Raw genomic sequence first — 21,531 nt, forward strand, 5'->3', positions numbered from 1 at the left:
CTTGAAGATGTGGATATTTTTCTAGCTTGGAGAAGCATCAACATGAAGCTCTTTAAGCATATTTTGACATTTAAAATGCTACTTCCTGTGCTTGCATTCATGCATGGTTTCCTGAGACAAAGAGTGGTAAGTGAATACTCACTGCTGGCTTTCCTGCATACACGATGAGGCTGTACAGGACGGGATTTGCTGTACACAAGGACAAGCTGCTTCTGGAACCTCACACCCCTTTGCCCGATTAAATCAACAGCTGTTTGGCAAGGAGACAGGAATTTTCTTATTTACCCAAAACTCAGTATTTACAGCTATTCTCCCATGGCATGGGTGGCCACAGTTCATTTCCCGGGGCTGCTCAGTGACAACAGCACCTCCCACCAGGTGTTAAAGTAGCCTCTGGTGCAGCATCTCTTCAATCCCTCATCGTAGCAGTGTTTTGCTTCACATGGTGGGCAGGGGCTGGCTCAGAGAAAGGCGATGTGCTGGGCTTGAAGAGTGTCACACTCTCATGAGTAGGGAAACCTAATCCCAGACAGCTTTAAATACTGTTCAAAATAGCTAGAATGTTGGCAGTTGAGGCTGGGTTTCCAGTGTCCTCAGCGAGTTCTGGAACCAGTCGTGTAGTTAAAAGGGAATGTCTCTTTCCCTTCTCATCAGCTCTTATTTAGAGCACTCCTGGACATCTTGTTTAATCATAACCACAAGGTCAGGCTCTGCAAGGAGATGGACAGAGAAAAGATTTACAGATTTAGAGGTGTTCATAACCCCAGGCTGTATAGTTTGCTACACAGCTCCCTGCAGACTGTGCGCTTCCCACCGGGCACAGGAGCAGAACTGATGGGATGCCAGCATTTCATTGACAAAGGCAGGCACTGGTGCAGCGTTCAGACCTGAGGGCTCTGGAAAGGTGATGTATAAACACTGAAATTGCCTTGACAATCTGAACTTTGTGCCCATTCACTGCAAGCTGCTCTGACCACGACCTTAGCGCCAAACAACAGCCTTACTGCTCATAGTGTCAACTGGCTTCTTGCCACCGCCTTCTCTTTCCCTCAATATGGATTTAAAATACTATTTTGTTGGTGAAACAAGACTCCAGAAAATAACTTGGAACATTTAACTTTAGAATGGACTTCACATTTCCTGGTCCCAAGCTGCTTGCCCAGCTGCAGCTGGGTTTTCAGTTGATGTTATTGACGCTCATCAGTCGCATCCTGCCTTGCTGGTGGCCTGAGTGGACTGCTTGCACACGTATCTGAGGCTTGAAATCGCTGGTGTGGGGCAGCACACACTGATAGTGGATGGAGACTGCAGCCTGCCAGCCTTTCTCCTGGCAATGGCCAGCAGGATTTCTCCAGAGGGTGTCTCTTCCACAGCATTGCACACACTCAAACGTGCAGGCTTGCTGTGCAAAGCGTGTGAGGCTGTGGGCAGCTCAGGTAAGGGCAGGAGCCATTTCTGTTTGCCGGGGAAATCTTAACAGAAGGCTAAAAGCTGGGTTAGATTTTCTTAGGTGACAGGATGATGTTCAGTGGAAAAATGCTATCTATGTCCTACCTTTGTATCCCCTGAAATCCAGAGGGTTTAAAGTATGTTATTTCTCCCTTTGACGTGTCAGTAAATAAACCAATGTTTATTAGAATGTAGGATACCTGAACTGGCAGAACCACTGGCTCCCACATGAGTGCTGGGACGCAGCCTGAAAGCTCAGTGGTTATTCCTCAGCCCTCTGGTGGTCCTGTTCTCATTACAGCTTCAATTGAGTGGGGTTTGGGGCAAATCTGATGGCTAGAACAAGAGCTGTATCTGAGCTACGGCATTCTGGGGGTTTCTGATGTGGGAAAGGCAAGGCATAAATAAACGAGAAGGGGAAGATGGATGAGCTGGAATGAGCTGTGAACTGACAGCTTTGTGACTGGTTTCAACTTATGTCCTTTTTGCAGTCTAAAGCTGAGTGCCTCATAAATTCTGAAGACACCAAAACTGTAACTAATGCTATTGAAGTTGTGCTGGGATCACTGGAAAGATAAAGAGCAGCAACTGTAGCTAGAAGAGAAGACATTGAAAATGGAATAAGTTCTCTCCTCCAAGTAGTATTTTCGGGGCATCGCTTGCTTTTTGACATTACAGGTTAGACCAGCACACTGACACAATTGTGGGAATTCGGGGTCACTCAGTGCCTGTCCTACACTCTCATATGGACCTAATGATGAAAATAGTCTCACAGTTTATGGCTCTGAGGTATATTACAGATTGATCTTAAAGATCCTGGGAGCCTTAAATAGATACCTACTAGCCCTCTCACACCCTGTCAGCCATGAGGTGATGTATGGTAGATACCACTCAGCAACCACTGAGCAGGGCTCATGGGCTACTTTATGATTTGCTCACTGGGTAGATAGGAGAGCTGCAGGTTTTTTTGGGGGGAGGAGAACGTAAAATGAAAGCAGCTGCATTGTGTCTGGTTAGAGCTCCACCCAGTCTGGCACCATCTTTCTGAAAGTGGCCAAAAATATGAGCCATGAGAATGAGTCAACGAGTTTGTAGCTGAAAGGAGTCCTGAACTTGAGTTACTGTCTTTATGTCTGAGAGCCTGTGGTGCAACTGTCTCCCATGAGTCTGTCCCAGATCTTTTTAATCCCTATAAGCATCTGCAATGCCCTGGGGTAGGACGTGTAGCTTACCTCTCTATGAAGGTTATTTAGTGAAAAGCTGAGGAAATAATCAGAAAATTAACTATGGTAACAGTACTGCAGCTGCAACTTGATATCTAATGTCATGCAGCCACCAACAAACCTTCTGTCCTGGGCACATGCAAGTGAGAGCTGCTAATTTTCCAGTGCCAACAGCTCACTGTGCAGTTGTGCATGGCCAGCTTCCCAGCTGTCTTACATTCCTTTTGTTGTTTCCTCAAAAGAGCCACAGGAATTCAAGAGAAGTACTAGCTTTTCAGGTAGTTTTGCTCTGTTTTTCTTTGCCCCCTCACAGAAATTCTCTTCAAATAATAAGATTTTGTAACATGCATTAGAGGGTTTGGAGTAGGTTCCCAGGAACCCCCCAGTTGCCAAGCTGAAGTCGCTACCCTCAGCAGGACAAATTGCTTACCCAGAACTGCAGATGCCTGAAGACTCTGTACATCCACTACAAGTCTCCAACAGCTAATTCTGGTGTATATGTACACGTTTGTGTTTCAAGAGCAGGCTGGTCCAAAGGCTTATATCCTCTTCTCTTTGTGTGGAAGCAGTCTGTTCTGTCTTGTTCAGATGGGATCAACTCCCGTGTGCTGGCCTGGTGCACACTTTCTGTATTTGTAGATGAGGTAGGCTTTAGGTCAGTCATCTGAATCCTCCTTTGTAGTTAGCTGCACTATTTTTATGCACTTATGCCAAACAAGCAGGTATTACAAAATATTCGACTTCCAGCCCTAAATCAAGCAGTCTTGTGGTAGCTCTGGGTGCAAGACAAGTAGGATATTCTTCTTCCACAGAGCTTCCTGCTCCTCTTCCAGCCCCACTTTCCATCCTTCTGTAATTTAGGTACTTTGTCTGTGTATGCCAGCACTGTATTCTGCCTGAATTCACCAAATCTCTTATCAGAACATGCTTGATCTTTAAACAATTTCTTTCCCTGAGTAATTTCAGATATAAGAAACTTGCTTCAAATTCAGCAGGGAAGGTACCATGTTTCCTCATTCAGAGAAGCCATTGGAGACTCACCTGAGAGTAAAAATGCAACAAGGCAGAGACTTGGCCTAAGTGGTCTGAGCTATCTTCCTCACCAGCGACGGCAGAAGACAGGGAACCTTCTTTAGTTCTGCAGCAGATGTTTCATGCACAAACACCACTGAGGGGACATGCCTGAGAATACATAATGTCCACTGTTGCCTTCATATTATAGGACACCCACTGTTTGGCCAGCTGTAGCTGTATGGCATTATCTGCTTTCAGAGACTGTATTAAAACCACAATAATCCTAATTTTTTGTGAGTCCAGAATGGAAACTTGACAGTCTATCCCATTGATTTGCTAGGACAGGCCATGGCACACTTCTGGCTGGGCTGACAGCCTTACCTGGCAGTGCTTGTGAGCTGGTGTGGGATGTGTTCTGTAGCCACTTTGGATGTTGCTGCCCTGTTTTAGGAGCTGAGACAGTCTGATAGTACACACAGGCCACTTCTGTAAGAAACAAAACTCATTGGCCTCTCTCTAGGTCTGGGTATCCTCCAAGCCACAGCACTTACAGCACTGCATCTGACCCATCCGATCACATTGATCTTCCTTTCGGCTGCTTTTTTTCTTCCTTCTCCTTTCCTTCTGTCCTTCCCTTTCTGGGAAAAGAAGTAACCTTTGTCTAAGGATAAAAAATCTTTATACTCCTTTGCAAAGCAGAAGAAATCATTAGGGCTTTCAGCTATATAAACCTAATTTGTCAGTTTTTTCCCCCCTCCCCATCTCTCTTAATGGATCTCTTATGCATTTGTAATGTAGTCAGTACCATGGTATCTAGGGACCTTATACACAATTTATAAAGCAATTTTTTTTTCTTTTTGCAAAAAAAATTCAACTTCTCTTCAGGCTATTGCCAATTTCTGAATCAGGCAATCTCTTCTGTTTGCAATAGAAGCCAAGTCATGTTTCCTACTCCCAACACAAACTGTCTTACGGTATCTTGGCTTTGCATTGGTGGGATGGCTAAGTCAGATCCACGTTGACTTATTCGAGCAGCTATTAAGTATAGAACTGTCTGTAACCAACACAGCTGGCTGCATTTTGTTAACAGAGGAGCACTTGTGGGAGATGTGACAGAGGGCGGCTAGGGCACAGCGATCACGAGATGATAGAATTCTCAGTTCTAAGAGAAGTAAGGAGGGGAGTCAGTAGAACGGCCACCTTAGACTTCTGAAGGGCAGGCTTTGGTCTGTTCAGAAGGCTGCTCAATCAGGTTCCATGGGAGACAGTCCTTTAAGGGCAAAGAAGCCCAAGAGGGCCGGATGCTCTTTAAGAAGGAAATCCTGGCGGTGCAGGAGGATGTTGTCCCTGTGTGCCAGAAAATGAGCCGGCAGGGTAGAAAACCAGCTTGGCTGAGCAGAGAGATCTGGGTGTATATCAGAAAAAAATGGAAAGTATATGAGCTTTGGAAGAAGGGGCAGGCATCTTGGGAGTATCCAAAACAGCAAAATATATTTAAGCAATATCACAAATACAGACAAAAAAAATCTATTTACAGATGTAAAATCAGTATGTCCTGTAAAAATCCTCCCACAGAAAAGTTATTTCTAAACAAGAGATTCAACCAAGTTACATTGTCTACTGCTGGCAGCAGGTGTGCTTTACAACTAGCATAGCATTAGTTATACCTTTGCAAAATTAAAAGAAAACTTAATGAAGGCAAAGAAATTATTTCTGGGAAAAACTTGAACTGAAGGATAGACAACAACAATCACAAGGCATACAAAGCATAAGGAACTGCAAATTTGTAACTCTGGTAGTGCAAAAATGAAGAAGAATGGCTTTTTCCACCCCTACTTAGAATGGTTCGAGTTGGAAGGGACTTTAGAGATCATCTAGTTCCAAACCCCTGCCATGGGCAAGGACACCTCCCACTGGACCAGGCTGCCCAAGGTCCCATCCAACCTGGCCTTCATCACCTTCAGGGATGGGGCAGCCACAGCTTTCCTGGGCAACCTGTGCCAGTGCCTCACTACTCTCATAGTGAAGAAGAAAAGAGAAAAACATTACTGTGAATTTGCAATCCGAATTCCTTTTAAAGAAAGATTTGTGTTTGTAGGACTTGGAGAATTTGCATGTTTCAGTAAGGCTGATACAATGCAGGAGGTAAATGAAAGAGTCAACATAAAATTACTGCTGTAATATAAATTTATAATAACCTTTATAACAAAATGTCTGAATATACAGTACTGAGACAAGCCTCTCAAGAAAAAATTTAGATTTTCTCTATCCAAACAATTAATTCATAAGCTTGTTACTGCTAAAAGAAAAACAACCTGCATGTAACTAAAGCATAGGTAACATTCTTTGGGATTAGATTTAAATTTCTCTTTCAAGTTCAAGGGAACAGCAGAGGGATAACTCCTCACTGACGTTAGGAGCTCCTGGTACGTTGTCTCTCAGGCACGTGTCCAGGGCTGGGTGGAAACCAGTGGGGGTGTGTCAGTGCCAGAAGCCAGAGAAAAACTCCAACTGGGAATGTGGGTCATGGGTAGACACCTTGATATTAATCAGTGTAGAAGCGGAGAATTAATACTATTGATTCCTGAGACTCATCATCCCACACTCTGGGATTTATTGTGTTTTGAAACACACAAGACAGTCTCTCTGTCCAAAAAGGCCTTACAGTTTTGAATGTAAACATTTCTTTTAGTTTAAATCAGCACTTTCACCATGCCTTTGCTCTTTAAAAAAATGATAAGATCAAAAATAGGAATACCTTAGCTCCTGTTAAAACTATTTCAAATTCAGAAATCTAGAGTTCTTTGATTCAGAAAACTGAAACAAATCTACAAACACATTATTAGTTTTGCCTGGCATCTTTTTGCTGGTTTTTTTCAGTTGACTCTTTATGTAACTTTCAGCAAACTGCTACAAATCACGCAGTCTATTCTACAGAAAATGTAACAGTTTGATAAATAAGCTGGAACATTCAATAAACAGAGGCAAAAGATCAGCACCAACTGTTGTGTCTGTTCTGCCCAGAGCTATACCCACCACTGAACTGCAGAGTGGATACTCTTAGTCTGCTCACAATACCAGGACAGGTCAGGAGTCCCACACTTTTCCCATTCCCCTTGATCTACAAAAAGAAAGATACAGATGACGTCCACAAAAATCTAACAGCAGCAAATACAGAATAAGACCAACTCATAATTAGTGAGAAGTGTTACGGTTGATGTCCAAAGCTTTTCCGAACCAAAAATGACTAACTCACTGACTCTCAAATGTTCACAGGGTTTCTATCAGGTATTACAGTGTTGTGGTAAAGGGACTGTGTTAAACCCTTGCAGCGCTCTAGTTGGAACAACTTATGATACAATCAGATGACCTTTTACTGAAATAGCAGGCCAAAACAATGGTTATTTTACAAACCAAATGATTGCCTTTTATGCAATATTTTCTCTCTGTGCTCAAGGGTTGTTGACCAGAAATGGCTGAAAATGCCTCCCGCAGAGGCAGCAGTGCTGCTTTTCTGCAACATGATGGATGCTCATTCACCTTAACTTTAATATCCAATTTCTGTGCTTGAACGAGGAGTTGATGTTCCCAGCCCAGGCTCCAGAGGACAACTAAGAATAGAAGTGCTCTGAAGTTATTAAACAGATATAAAGGATTTGTTTGCTTGACCTTTGGCATATGATAGCAAACTCTAAACAGATCTAACCGGCACAATTACAGGAAAATTAATCCTAAAACAGGGATCAAATGAGTTTTCCTCTGGAAATATTTATTTATCTTTGTTACGTACCAGCGGAGCACAGATGTTAAGCTTTCAGAGATGTGAATTAAAAAGAGATCACTCCTACATCAGGCTTCTACATTAGAAACCAACATTGGACACCTGACGCTAGGTGGTGTGATTACCCTCTGCCCTTACTGAGAACGGCCACATCTCCAACCTGTGACAGAGCTGCAATCACACCATTTATTTAGAGAAGACCTAATGGAATTGTGCCTTGGTAAGATACCTCATCTCATCTCTCATTTCTTCACCTTCTTTCACATTATGGAAGCGGCTGAAGAAAGGCAAAGGGGGGTTGGGGTGCTGTCTTGCTAAACAAAATTGTGTAATACACACTAATGAAGAATCTTAGTGGCTGTCACTTGCAAATTGTACAAAATCACCATTTTGAGGTTGGTGAGTACAAATTACTCTGGCTATGGCAGATCTCATAATTTAATCACACATTTTGTTTCCCGGAGTTACTAAGATGTATAAGTATTAACAGATTCTCTAACTTAGCGGACTAAAGAGTCTAAACAGAATTAGAAAAACCCTTGCTGGCAAAAACTTGAGCTCCTAAAGTATTCTCATATATTTAAATAAAATTATTAATAAGTTATATTTTAGACAAATATCAGCTAATGCCTAACATTTTTATTAAAATACTGATGGGAACTGAAAAAAAGTAAACTCTAGGTCTGTTGCATTGCACACAAATATGCAAAAAAATCCACCACAAAGTGGTGCTTAGCTGCTTAATTGTTTCACTCCATATTTTCTGCACTTGAGAGTACAAGATTAGAAAGCTAGGCAGCTTTTCTGACTGAAGAGGAAAGGCTGGGGCAGGATTTCCAAAGTCCCATCCAGCTCTGTAAGCAGAAGGATTAAGATTAGGACCTTGTGGTGAGGAGAACAGAGTCGAGGAATACTCAGGATTCACTCTTGTCCTAGGGGCATAATCTAGTCTTTCTGATAAGCTTTGATAATAGTTAAGAGATAATGAATTAAACGGTCCAACCCTACATTCAGCATTTTACAGCATCAAGGTCTTAGGGACAGCAAAGACTTCAGATAAACATGGAAGCAAGGCAACACTTATATTTCCGTTTTTTATCTATGGATTATTTTCTTTGTTAAATACCCTGGGTTTTGTTTCTTTTTCTTCAGGGTAACTTTTCAAAATACAAACTAGTAAGAGCCTGGAAAAGACAGAACTACCCTAACACGTGAGGGGAAACCTCTCAGTGCACTTTTTATTCCACATATAAATTAACTACTGAGGAATATTGAAAAAAAAAAGTCACCAGCAAGACCGTGAATTTCAAAAGTAACACTGAAACCTTTTAAAATTGCATTCCATAAAACATCCAAGCAGCATCAGAACAGTACGGGGTTGTCTGATTTCCTTGTTTGCTGTGGCAAATTTCCACTGATGGCAGTAGAGAATTGAGGCAGGCCCTGAAGATGTAAAAGCAAATAAACCTAAAAAATCTTGATAGCTGCTTATCTACAATGGCTATTCATTATTCTATTTTTTTGGCTCAGTGCTGTTTTATAATACCCTTGGCCCACTGTATAATTTCAAGGACATATATATATATATTGATTTGAATATCAGCTTGGTTCCTTTCCGGTATTTGAACCTTACAGTGGATATAAATGATAAATAAGCATGCTATAACATTCACAGGAGCTGTTGTCCATCAAACTGGTGATTCTAAATGAAGGCTGCTTTAAGTAACACCTACGAACACGTAAACTGTCTCCAAAATGCATGGACATATTAAATGTCTCTATCATATGTACATAGAAACCAGTAACAAAACTCAAATCTACTCTCTTCTGCTTAGGATCACAGTTTTTAACTGTTGCATATACTGCTCAAAGAGCTGAATAAAGTGAGTGTAGCAGATTTTTTTTCAGAGAAAAATAGTCATATAAAAAGTTTTAAGCATGGTAAAGTGATAAAAGTTCCCAGAGCTCTCACTTAATTTCCTCTTTGGTTCCTAATTAGGATTTGACGAGTTTGAAACCCTGTCCTGTGTCCAGCACTGTGGGAAGAAACCAATTCATTTTCAATCTTTTCAAGCACCTAAAGCACGCTTTGCAGACCCAGAACAGATTGAGACCACAAAACCAGTTTGCCAAATGTACTAATGGATAGGTGATACGTGGGAAGTATATCATCCAGTGTTTGGCAACATCGCTTCCCGTTGGCAGATGCAAAGTGTAGTCAGTCCAGCGTTTTGACACACCATACACTGCTTTCACCGTACGGCCCTTTTCGGACCAGCTGATGTTGCTGTTGGGGTTACAGTTGTACTCAACCCATTGCCTGGTGAAGTCACCGAGCTGTGGAGGGTCTGCTTCCTCGACGTCTACAACTTTGGCCATTTCTGCTCCTTGCACTGCGACATATTGGTCATTTACTTTTCTTACTTCTTTAACCCATGGACGAGAGTTCTCACAGTCTAAAATGATGATGAGTCGAGAACAAAAAGTGCTGTTCTTCTCTCTCCACCACTCCAGAAGTGTGTCAAGTCTTAAAGCATCACCTCCTGCCACAAGGGAAAAATATTTAATGTTAGCAGAAAGAAACACAAACATCTGTAGAATTTTGACTGCAAGTTCCAAGAATCCCTTATTTCAACAACCTGGACAGGGATAACACTAGTTTTCAACTGATCCTCCCTGCTTGTAGGTGCTGCAGGTCTCCACAGAGGTATTAACTGTAGACTTGCTGTAGCAGATGATTTCTTCTCAGGGTGAAAGAAATTACAGCCTGTTGAAGAAACCTGGAAATAACTAAACAGAAAACTTTAAATAGGGTTTATTTTCTACTGAATTCTTAATAATACTAAGGGGAAAAAAAGGACTTTTTTTTGTCATATGTTTTTATTAACATTAAAGGAACCCCTCTTTTAAAGAAAAGAAAGGATTTCTGAACACAACACATGCTAACAGTTCTGCAGAGAAAGCCACCTACAGGAACAACCATCATTTTGGCTTGAAAAATTCAGATGACCAGAAATGGAGAGATTCACTCTATAGACACACTTGCTTTCAGAGGTTCAAGAAAATTAAAATTGACATTGATTTACAACTAATTGAAACAAAAATTTCTTAAGATTTTTTCCAAAATATTTATTTCCTATCAGCTTATAAAACACTTGCAACTACAGTGTCTAACTTCCCATGCTCAATCTCAGCTCTTGCTTCAACAATGCTCTGAAAGAGTGGAATGTATTAAACAAAGTTACCTCTAGTGGGGAGACCTTCTGCTTAAGCATAATGGGTACTGCAGGATATATGAGGCTTTGAAAAGCAGACTACTTACTCAAGTGCCTAAGGAAAACATCTTGCAAACAAGTGAGTAAATCTCCATTGGCTACACAATGACTATTAATTTGAAGGGCTGATATGTTTAGGTGTCGGCAGGTTGAAGCTGTGACACAGACTTACAACAAAACCACTTTAGTTTGAAAATGTCAGCTTCAAAAAAAAGAAGATGACTTTTCGAAGAAGGGTAGAAAAATGTGATCTAAAGTAACTCCATTTTGATTTCATAGTGATTTTCATTGTGGAATATAGGTACATTTAGCAGTGTTTAAAAACTTGTTAGTAGGAATTTAATGCACAAATGAATCTCAATGCACAAATGAATCTCAAACAGAACACTGCCTATTTCAGTGCTCATATTTGTACCTGTAAGGAGTGACAAAAAGGTGATTAAAGTTAATAGCTCAGAGTCAAAACTTTGAGCATGCTATTGCAGTTAAACCAAAAGCAAAATCACGGGGCTATGAGTTTCTTCCCCAAAAAATGCAAAACTGGAGAAGTACCAAAGAAAATCAGGAAATCTTAATATCCAAACCTGCAGTAATGACTTGTCTTGGTACATGGTACCCAAATTGCTGTAGTTACTTACAGCAGAGATTTGTATAGAAGCAGTTTCCCTTTCCTAGGTAAGCCTTCTGTGTCAATTAGCAGTAAAAATTTCTTTATTTGTTCAAGTTTTAAAGCCTTACAAATAAACTTTATTTCAGTGTAACTACGCACGAGTGAGATGATTTCAAAACAGGCCTGGATAAAACTGCCTAAAGAAAACCATCTCATACTTCATACACATACACAAACACACACTCAGCATCTAACCCTGGTGACCTCAAACACATGAACTTATCAGCCAGCCCAAGACCCAGGCACCACGCTGTGTAAGAAATCTATGTGTCTGGCCACATCTGGCCCTCTGGCAGGTTTTGCAGACAGTTAAGCTGATAGCTTCAGCAACAGAGACAAAGCTTCATTAGCCCAGCTCTTGCCTTTGCCTTCACTCAAAGAACATGACCTCCCGGGTCATCTGACTGCTCATACTTCATGCGTGACTAGTTAACAGTTTCTTTATACACCACTGTGTTACATGTCACATGAATGTTTCCCTATTCTAACAACAGGGAAACATCATTAGTGAACTAATAAATCCAGTAAGCCTCCTTTCCAAGATGTCATAAAGCAAGGACTACACTGTTAACTGCTGTGACGGATCATGGCAGAAGCTGTCAGCAAGATACTACTTTTTCTCAGATCCAAACGTTATATTTCATTGTTGCTGTCTCTCTTCATCCTCTTCAGAGGTCGGAAGATGGTACACATTACTAAGGCTGATGACCAAATGTTCCATCTTTCATGAAACACCAATGTCCACTACCCATGGTACAGTTACACAATAAAACAGCCTCCATCTGTTCAGTTTATACTTGAAGTTACATTTAGGAGCAGTGCTGTCTGGAAGGAGTGTCAGGTTATGCTCCACGATTTATCTAAAACTAATCACAAAAAAACGATGCAAGACATGACAGCTGCCTGTTCCTCTTCTTTATCTGGCTATACATAACTCCAAGTAGAAGATAAAGTTGTGATGGGCAGAGAACTGAAAAACAACTTTGTGAGAAAGCTGAAGACCACCGCACTTGCACACTGTACGTTTTAGCACAGAAACTTTCTTTTCATTCTAACGGTTACCTTGGCCCTTACCCTAAAAGTAAAGACAGAGTTTAATTTAGGCTACAGCTACCTGAGCAAGTATACAGAGATCTAAGCTAGCCTGTCACACTCCAGGCTAGCCAGATACAAGCCAGGACTGGGCTAGAAGCTGTCTAAATTTTGCATTTAGCTCCATGTACACTGTCTGCGCTGTCAGCTGGAGCACATGTGGGAGGAAGAGTTTCACTGCTAGCCTGCTCCACACAATGTGTGGACACACTTGGCAGCTGCATAGGGCAGCATCTGCTCTTACAGACAAGACCACTCTATTCTTGGAGAAGTCATTCAGCCACTCTGGTGTACATGATGTGCACTCAGCTCTGAGTACATCTGTGGGTTTTTTAAACCACTGACACCGATGAAGCCTTTGAGAAAAAATATACGTTGCTTGTCCGCAGGTCTAACAGTTAAGGCACAGAGTTGCACGGGAACAGGTATACAGCCTCCAGATTTAAAGTGTCTGTGCCTGAACACCCCACCACGACCACACAAAAAGCTCAAATCTGTCTACTCTGTACAACAGCAGATGCCCCTGGAGAGAGGCTGCTGGCAGCCAGGAGCTCACAGTCAGAGCTCTATCCATGACAGTGGATTCTGTCCCAGGAAGAAGAAAAGCTGCAAATTCTCAACATATTTACTAAAAGATTCACTTTTTGCACATAGCGACCTCAGAAGCCCAGTTCCATACAGCAGCAGAGCAAGGCTAAACTTACCAATGATTAGAAAACTTCAGTAGGTTCACCAACAATTTTCATACAGTTGAGATAGAACTGACCGTTATGAACAGTTTAAAAAAAGAGCAGTGAAGGGGGAAATGGTGAAGTCTGTCAAGCATATGACTGGGCATTTATATTGGCAGTTGTAGTCTCAAGGCTACACTGTACCCACAATGACTCCCAAACTCCAGGATGTCAGCAAAACATAGCTATTTTCATCATAGACAGTTTGCTTTATGTTTGAAGACCTGCTTTTCCACGTATACCTGCCTCATAATTCTAATTAATTCTATCTTTTTCAAAAAACAGAGTACATCTTAAGGACATGCATACAGTCCTTCATGGCAGCCTAGCTGATAGTGACAAAAAATACTGTGTGTTTCACTCAGCAACAGGTGTGGTGGCTCTGTCATGTCCAGGGAATGAAAAGAAGTTATGCTTGTTCATTATAAGGAACAACTATTCCTCAAAATACAAGGGAAATCTGTCTTTAGAGCAGAAGGGGATTATTTCCACTTTACTTTTGTTGAATTGTAATGGGAGTAAGAAACCGTGCTTAAACTTCTAAGCGTACACCTGGGGTCATCAGTATTTAGATAATTTTGAGAACAACTAAAAGAAGAACTGCAAAAGCATTTTTATCCAAATGACTAAATACTAAAAATGACACAGAAGTCCATACAGTAACATACCCGATTGTCATACAGAGCAAGGTAAGGAAAGAGCCACTTTTTTAGGTCAAGTTAACTGCATGCAGAATGGGCTTCGCATTTCTCCATCCTCTTCACTAGCAGAGGCAGTCAGTTTGCAACCTTGCCTATTCTGATGATTCCTTGTAGCCCCTGAATCTCCCAATAGTCATGTTCTGTATATTACTCTTTCCTCTCTTCCTTCCCTGCCCCAGGAGACTGTACAAACCTCATCTCCAAAGTCTGGTGGCTCTTTGCCATTCTGGACTCGCAGATAATAAATATGACAAAAAGGTCAAAGTTTGCCATTACAGTCCGATTTTTTTAAAGAAAGAATTAATTGCTTTGTAAAGTTCATCAATACCAAAACTATTAATACAAAAATCCCCATAACAGTTACCTGCCAGTGCCCATTCACCGGTGCTATGTGAATGACCACTGTAATATAAAATGTAGGTATCGTGTCTGGGTCCATCTGTTGTCCGAAGTTCAAGAAAAGACTTGATCTTGGAGTGAAGGGTATCAAAGGTCAGTCCGCTTGTAGAGTAGTCACAACCATATGTTTCAATCATGTGATACGCAAAAAATCTTTGGATGGCATTAAGCATGCCAGTGGACCTCAGATTTAACTCTTGCACATGCTCAGGGGGAAGAAGAGTTGGTTGGCCATCAGGACTAAAGGGAACAAAAACAGGTACAACTATAATTTATAACTATTTCATGCTCAGTGGACTTCAGTAATGTGATTTTTTTTTCTTCAGCTAGATTCAAACTGACTTGAAACGTACAATCCAAAATACTGTATTTGCGTGAGGGACCACTATCCTCCACTCCCATCACACTTCTACACTTCAAAGTGTAATCCTTACTCAACCCAAAGCTATGTCGGCAGCTGAGAGAGAGAGGAGCTGTGACATGAAAACACTGGGCTTCAACAATTTTTTTCAACAAAGTCCCATGAGAGAGCACTGCCTTCACACACAACCAGAAAGAAGGAAAAGTGAGTGCTAATCTGCACAAAACTTCAAGCAAACTAGTTTCCAGTAACAGACTAAAGAGAAATTCAAGTACACATTTTGCTCAGATATTTTGAATTAATTGCTCCCTATTCCAAACTAGCCTTTAATTCAATATGGTACTCACACAAATACAGTTCATTCTTCCTTGTGTATGCTGTTGAGATGCTGATCTTTCAGTATAAGAAATATGTTTCAGATAACAGTATTCATAGCTTAGAATATGAAAGTTCTAAGAAAATGACAATCTAGATGTGGTACAAATCATGTCCATATATAGATATATGCATGTATACAAATGTTTTTGTGTGTACAAATGTGTTTGTGTGTGTACATATGAATATGCATATATAACAAGAGTCTCTGGGTCCCAAAATGCATTTTATTTGCATTTCTCTACATATTCTAGATAAAAATATATTAAATACATATATAGGTAAAAATACACATACATTTTAAAATATCTATATAGCTATTCATTAATCATGCAAATAAGATATCTGGTCCTGCAAGACATCCATTTTTTGGGAGGTCTCAAGATACATATTTTCAGAAAATGAAAAGTATTTGTCCCTCTTCAGTCAATGTAACGGTAACAATAAGGATCATAACTGACAACTGTACCAAAGGGGGCTGATTTATCTTCAGTTACAGACACAGCAAAGTTTTGTGGGTGAAAATATGGAGATGGTCTTACTCTACTAATACAAAATATGACTTCTGTTTTTTATATATATACATGTATATATCTGTTCTTCATACATTTTGTTTACAAGCCAGTGTTTAAAGCTGTTTGGTTTCTTTACTGGTCTAAATAAATTTTGTACCTTCTCCTCATCTGTCTGGTCTTCATGAGGGCTAATGTTCCACTACTACAGTTACATTGTGTGAATCATCATTACTCTTTGTCTCAGCAAGCAAAGACTGGGCCCATTATTGAAGCAGTCAGGCTTTGTTAACAAGAAAGTTTAGTTCTGTCAGGTCCTAAACAGTTGCTCAAGAGTATCTCATTCACTCCAAAATTAGAGGGAACTGCCAGAGTCAGAATAATACAATGAAAGAATTAAAATGTTGCCATGGAAACAAAACCAATTTATTTCTATTATAATGTAAATTTGGGGAAAAAAAATTATCACTAACAATAATTGAGTACTTTGATTTCTTTAAAAGAGTGCACAGCTGAACACTGTACATCAGGAACTCAGAGAATTTGTTCTTAACAGTATCTTACAGTATTTAAGATAGAGTGATCTAAAATCAGCATGCCACCTTCTACTTCTTTGCCCGTTAATTTTTTTCTCTATCCACTTAATCCATTGTCCATACTCAAGCTGGGCAGTTCTGTTTTTAAGCCTCTCATTCCAACTACTCTGCCCTTCTTGTAACTCAAACAGAAAATTTACATAGTTCTTGTTTATTGTTTAAAAAAGTTCTGTACACACAATTTTAAGGCTAAAGTAGCATTTGCCAGTTTAAAGCTTGTAAGAAAAACACATAAATGGGGAAATAATAATAGCACATCCCCCCGAAATTCTCATATAGTAACATTTATATTGGAAGAAAAATCACCTGTAAATTTACAAATCCACTCGCAAATCTAATTTCAACATCCTTTAAATGTAGACACCATCTCATTTAACATAATTCAGAATTGTTTTGAACTGATCTGTTTAGTTTATTAAAAATCCTCATATAAAATATCTGCATTCAGTCAAATTCTCCAATCCACCTTTGTGTGAGATATGGATTGTGGAATATGCCTATCCATTGTGGGTGTGTAAAGCATTAATTGGCTTTCTAAAATAAAATTAAATACATATAAAAAGGTGGAGTTGTAGTTACTTGTTCTTTTTGGAAGGCGAAGAAAAGGAAAAATACAAAATCTGCCTATTATTTAAATTTGTATTTAATTATTGAAAAAGCAACAGCACTGTGTTGCCTGTACATGCTAACACTATACTTACACTATGGTGAAGTTGAAATACATGGTACTATACCTGCAAAAGTTCGTGGGAACCACAACAGCGTATCCAACACACGTTCCTCCCAGACAGTTTCCCAACTCATGGAAAAGCCCATGAGCCATAGACTCCAGAGGTAAAACGATGAGAAATGCACTCATGAAGATCCCATTAGTTGGCTAAAAAGAAAATACATAGATTTCAGTATTGCATGAAAAATCCTTCTTGTTTGTTAGTACAGTTTTATGAATAATGCCATGGGTTTGATCACACATAACCTGGTCATAAAACATGCAAGTTATATGTAATATATACTTATTTTTCCACATGTTACATGGTGAAGAACTTTAAAGAAAAATTAAAGGCTTGGGGAGAAGGTGGCTGGTAAGCAGAGATCACTCTTCTGAAAGGAATGCATTTTAAAATACTAACAGCACAGTTTAAAAGCCCTGACCCCAGCTCACCTCTACCCATTTAAGCAGGAAAACCAGGCGCCACAAAATTATTTATGTGCATAAAATAAGTACATCTCTATATATCTCCAGGATCAGGCCTTAATAAGTAAAGTACAACACAGAATAGTAGGTACCTAGCAACAGATGACAGCATCATTACCAATACACATTTAACTATTCTTGCTTTTTACACCAAGAACTTTTAAAATATTTTGTGGAATACTGTGTGTCACACAAAAGATGACTTCTGAGAACATTTCTTAACATTACTGCAATTACTAAGAGAATTCTTTATCAGCTACATCAACACCAGATGAGAAAGGACAACCACTATGGGACTTTGCAGCATTCACGCAGCTAAAAACCTACACTGAGCTTTCCCGCTTTGTCGGTAAAAAGCAGTCTTGGAAAAGATTATGCTCAAAAACACATGGATCATTTCTGTAGGAAAAGAAGTTTCAAAAGTTAAGTCTCAACCACCAATGCCAGTAAGATAAAAATGGGCTTCTGAAATTCCAGCTGTCAGTGAGAGGCAGAATAAATACAGATTCATTTTAATTATTGTAATATGATGTGAATGGGTTTAATGAGGCATTAAATGCTTTAGGAAAGGTAGAAATAATATTAATATGTATAATTAAACAAGAATTTTAATATCTACAGTGCAGTTGTTGAATATTAATTTTTGTTATGTAGCAAAAGAAACAAATTCATAGCTACAGGCTGCTGACTTGAGAACAGTCCAGTGGCTTCTAACCACATCTATGTCTTATTCACCTCCTTTTCATAAATCTACAATTTTTTTTTTTTTAATCTGGATATTGCCTTATTATTTAACACTCAGTGATTTGGTGTAGACTGCTAGTTCAGCTTAACACATAGACAAAGCTATTAATAATTTCAAAAGTAAATTATATTGAAAACATAACACCTAAACCAAGTCAGTTCTGGTTGGCACATGGCACTAACTCAACTCTATTCAGTTTCTAAATGGGTAAATATTATATGACTTAGTCTGAAAAAGCAGCTTTACCCATCTAATGTGCTTTTAAATGAGCAGACATCAAATCATGTTACAGAAAAAACACGGAGAACGTCCCTCTACCCACAGCCCTGCATGCCTTATCGCAGAAGTGCAACTACAATGCTTTTTGACTCGCTAACATCTGAAGCACAAAACTGGTTTGTATATAACGAGTGCATCAACAGGTGTTGATGATACTAGTGTTAATACTGCAATCTGATTTTATATGCTATAGTGTAATTTGATGCTTTGGTGCTGGTAAATTGAATATACTTGTGCAATGCATGCCTATGAAGCACACATACATTATAGGAGATTCACAATCCCTTTTACATACATAATTTTCTCAGCCACTTCAGGAGATACCTTGCATTGTTCCAGACACAACCTTTTCCCTGTCTCAGTCTTGTCTACATTCAGAGGGTCAGGATCAATGAGTGAGCGAGTCAAAGGAATGTATTCAGGACAAGTGCAGAGAGGCATTCACATAGACTGTTGAGTCAGAGAGTAACGATTTTCAGAAAAAAATTGCCCCCAAATCCATACAATTATATGAAACCACCAGAAGACAGAAAAGCTTAAAAAACCTGTAGCAATTATGGTGCAAACTTAATTTGTTTTGTCATCAATAAGGAGAAAAAAATACTTTAACTAAGATAATATAATTTTTATTTAAAATATATCAGCAGAAAGTGCTCATTTTGTTGCTCAGTTTCCCAACTGCACTCTGAAAATGAAGAGCCACAGCAATAAAAACTTACAAAGATTTGGTTAGATCTCATTCTACAGAAACTTTTCAAAATATAAGACTTCGATGAAATAGTGAAGCTCTCTAGCTAAATTAGTTCCAAGATTTGAAGACTCAGTTTTGCAACTGTAGATACCAGAAGGACAATTCGCTTTAAGTTACAAAAACAGATGATTTGGATCCTGCAAAAATTGAAGGGTTTGTCTGGAAAAGCTTCCTATTCACGATCAGTTAGTTTGAGGATTTTCTAAACTTTGGAAAAACTAAATGCATGGACTAGGAAGTATTATAATGCATTTTTTATAACAAATTCAGCTTTTCTGTAGTATCTAAATACGACATACATAAATATACTAGTCCTGGACCTGGTTAGAGCAAACTACTCTTACATTGCACTAGTGTTTTGATCAAGTAAACATATTACAAAATAAAAACCACATTTGCCAATAAAAACTACAGCTATCATAATATCATAAAGAGTGCCATTATATTATTACTTTGCATTAATTTTATTGTAAAAGTTTTCTCACATGTTGTTTCAAACACTCCCTGCATTTCCCTAATCCCCTAAACTACATGCAAGTTAAACCTACAGTGTTCTACAATAACACAATTTGAGATCATCACAAAGATTAATAGTCTTCACCAAACTTCTGATTGAGCTTGACTTCTAAAAAATATTTACATTTCACTGTTGAAAGTACTCTTAATATGAAGACACTGGCAAAAAAATTCACAAATACTTGTGAGATAAGGATCCTATACAGAAACTGTAAGGATCATCTCAGCAATCCATCCTGCTCTACATCCTGCTTTGACTTTGTACCAAGTGTAAATGAGGAATGGGAAATATGGTCTGTAGTGTTATGAATCAGCTCAGCTCCATCTGAAATTTCAACTCCATCTTCGTTTAGTGGCCATCTTAGTCTACGGAGTAGGAAAGTATTGTTAGCACACATGTTTTACATGTATAAGACACCTATGTAATGTAAAGATGCTGGCTTTGCTTGCAGCACTTTTTCAATAGTTTTTATTTAGAAGAAATACATCACTAACAAATTTAAGAATGATCACTGATGTTTAGAGTAGTTCTTTAGTAAGATAATAAAGTATTTTAATTCAGCACTGAAAAAAACCACTGGTGGCACTTTAAAATACCTGAACTACAAAACCTTGAAATAGATAAAAATACTATCTAATTAAGTTGAATTAATTAGATAGGTCCCGCTCTTAAGATAACAGCTAACATGCCAGGTGGAGACTGTTAGTGCTTTATTAAATCCAAAAGATTTGATGACTGGTCCTTAATAGAGCAGATGGCAGTGGATGCACAGGCAAAGCCAGAAAGTGATTTTGTTCTTTCAGCAGTTCAACCCATTTTTATTCTGTTTCTGATTGCACTGGCAATTTCATCCTGCAGTACATCCCTACACTCCAAGTGCCCATCGATTCCTGACAAGACAGCTCAAAAAGCAAACAGAAGACAAGGACCATGTCCACAACCTCACTGAAAACATAAGAAACCATTTTATTTCTTTGTCTTTGGGATTTTTTTGCCTTTGTCTGTCTTATTCTAAATGAATATTTAGGAAACACACAGTGTGTTCTCATTTAAAATAACACAGAAAAGGTATAAAAAATACAGTTCTTGCCTCTGATGACTGAAATGAGCAATAAAAGATGGTGAGATTCATGTGTAGTATTATCTTTCCACTTTCTTCAGCTTTTCAAGCAACGTTTATCGTGAAGTGTAACTGTTAAAACATCCAAAGAACTTGGACATATTTTTACAGCCAAGACATTTTATACTCATGGATAGGACAACTCCAGTCTCAGGGATAAGTTGGAAGTGGAACAATTCTGTATAGAAAAGCCCTTCTGATTAACATAGAAATAAATTCCTAAACAGATGTCAACCAAGATGGTCATACAATCACTGAATGGCTGAGGCTGGAAGGGGCCCCTGGAAACCATCTGGTCCAGCCCCCTGCTTGAGCAGGGCCAGCTAGAGCAGGCTGTCCGGGATTATATGTAACAGGCCAACAACTAAGGAGGCTTACAATGATGTGTATTTATAAGCAGAAATTCTGCCGTGCTTTCCATTATCCAAGCTGCATAATATTTACCTAATTCTATATATCCATATGCACACATATGCATAATAAAACGTAAAATAAAAAGGTCTGCTTAGTTCCCCTGCAGTGATTCTGCAGAACCAAAGAAGTATAGACTCCGTGATGGAGAAGGCTCAGGAGAAAAAGGATAACATGATAACCAGTCTACAAGTATTTAATAGATAGCTTATTCCAAATGAAAATAAGATATGTATATTGCAGGTAAAGGAAGCTTAAAGGCAAAATTTGTAGTTACAATGTAGATCAGCTACCAGAAGAAACTTCTTTATAACAAATTACTGAATGAAAGAAT

The 21,531-nt window shown here is 39.2% G+C and overlaps 1 protein-coding gene across 2 annotated transcripts in view; it reads right to left on the bottom strand.

The window, feature by feature from the left end:
* Positions 1 to 5,148: 5,148 nt before the first annotated feature.
* The window catches only part of TMEM168 (transmembrane protein 168), a 28,273-nt gene continuing 11,890 nt past the window's right edge, over positions 5,149 to 21,531 (bottom strand). The window contains exons 3-6 of one of the 2 annotated variants that reach the window (XM_054071483.1): positions 16,914 to 17,056; positions 14,301 to 14,575; positions 10,107 to 10,234; positions 9,874 to 10,010 (exon numbers count right to left, since the gene is read on the bottom strand). In XM_054071483.1, the coding sequence (XP_053927458.1) occupies positions 9,996 to 10,010; positions 10,107 to 10,234; positions 14,301 to 14,575; positions 16,914 to 17,056 (561 nt within the window). In that variant the 3' untranslated portion in view covers positions 9,874 to 9,995. Of the gene's footprint in view, positions 10,011 to 10,106; positions 10,235 to 14,300; positions 14,576 to 16,913; positions 17,057 to 21,531 lie in introns of both variants that reach the window. The other variant, XM_054071475.1, reaches the window with a different exon arrangement.

The sequence above is a fragment of the Cuculus canorus genome, chromosome 1, assembly GCF_017976375.1.
Source record: "Cuculus canorus isolate bCucCan1 chromosome 1, bCucCan1.pri, whole genome shotgun sequence".
Lineage (NCBI taxonomy): Eukaryota > Metazoa > Chordata > Aves > Cuculiformes > Cuculidae > Cuculus > Cuculus canorus.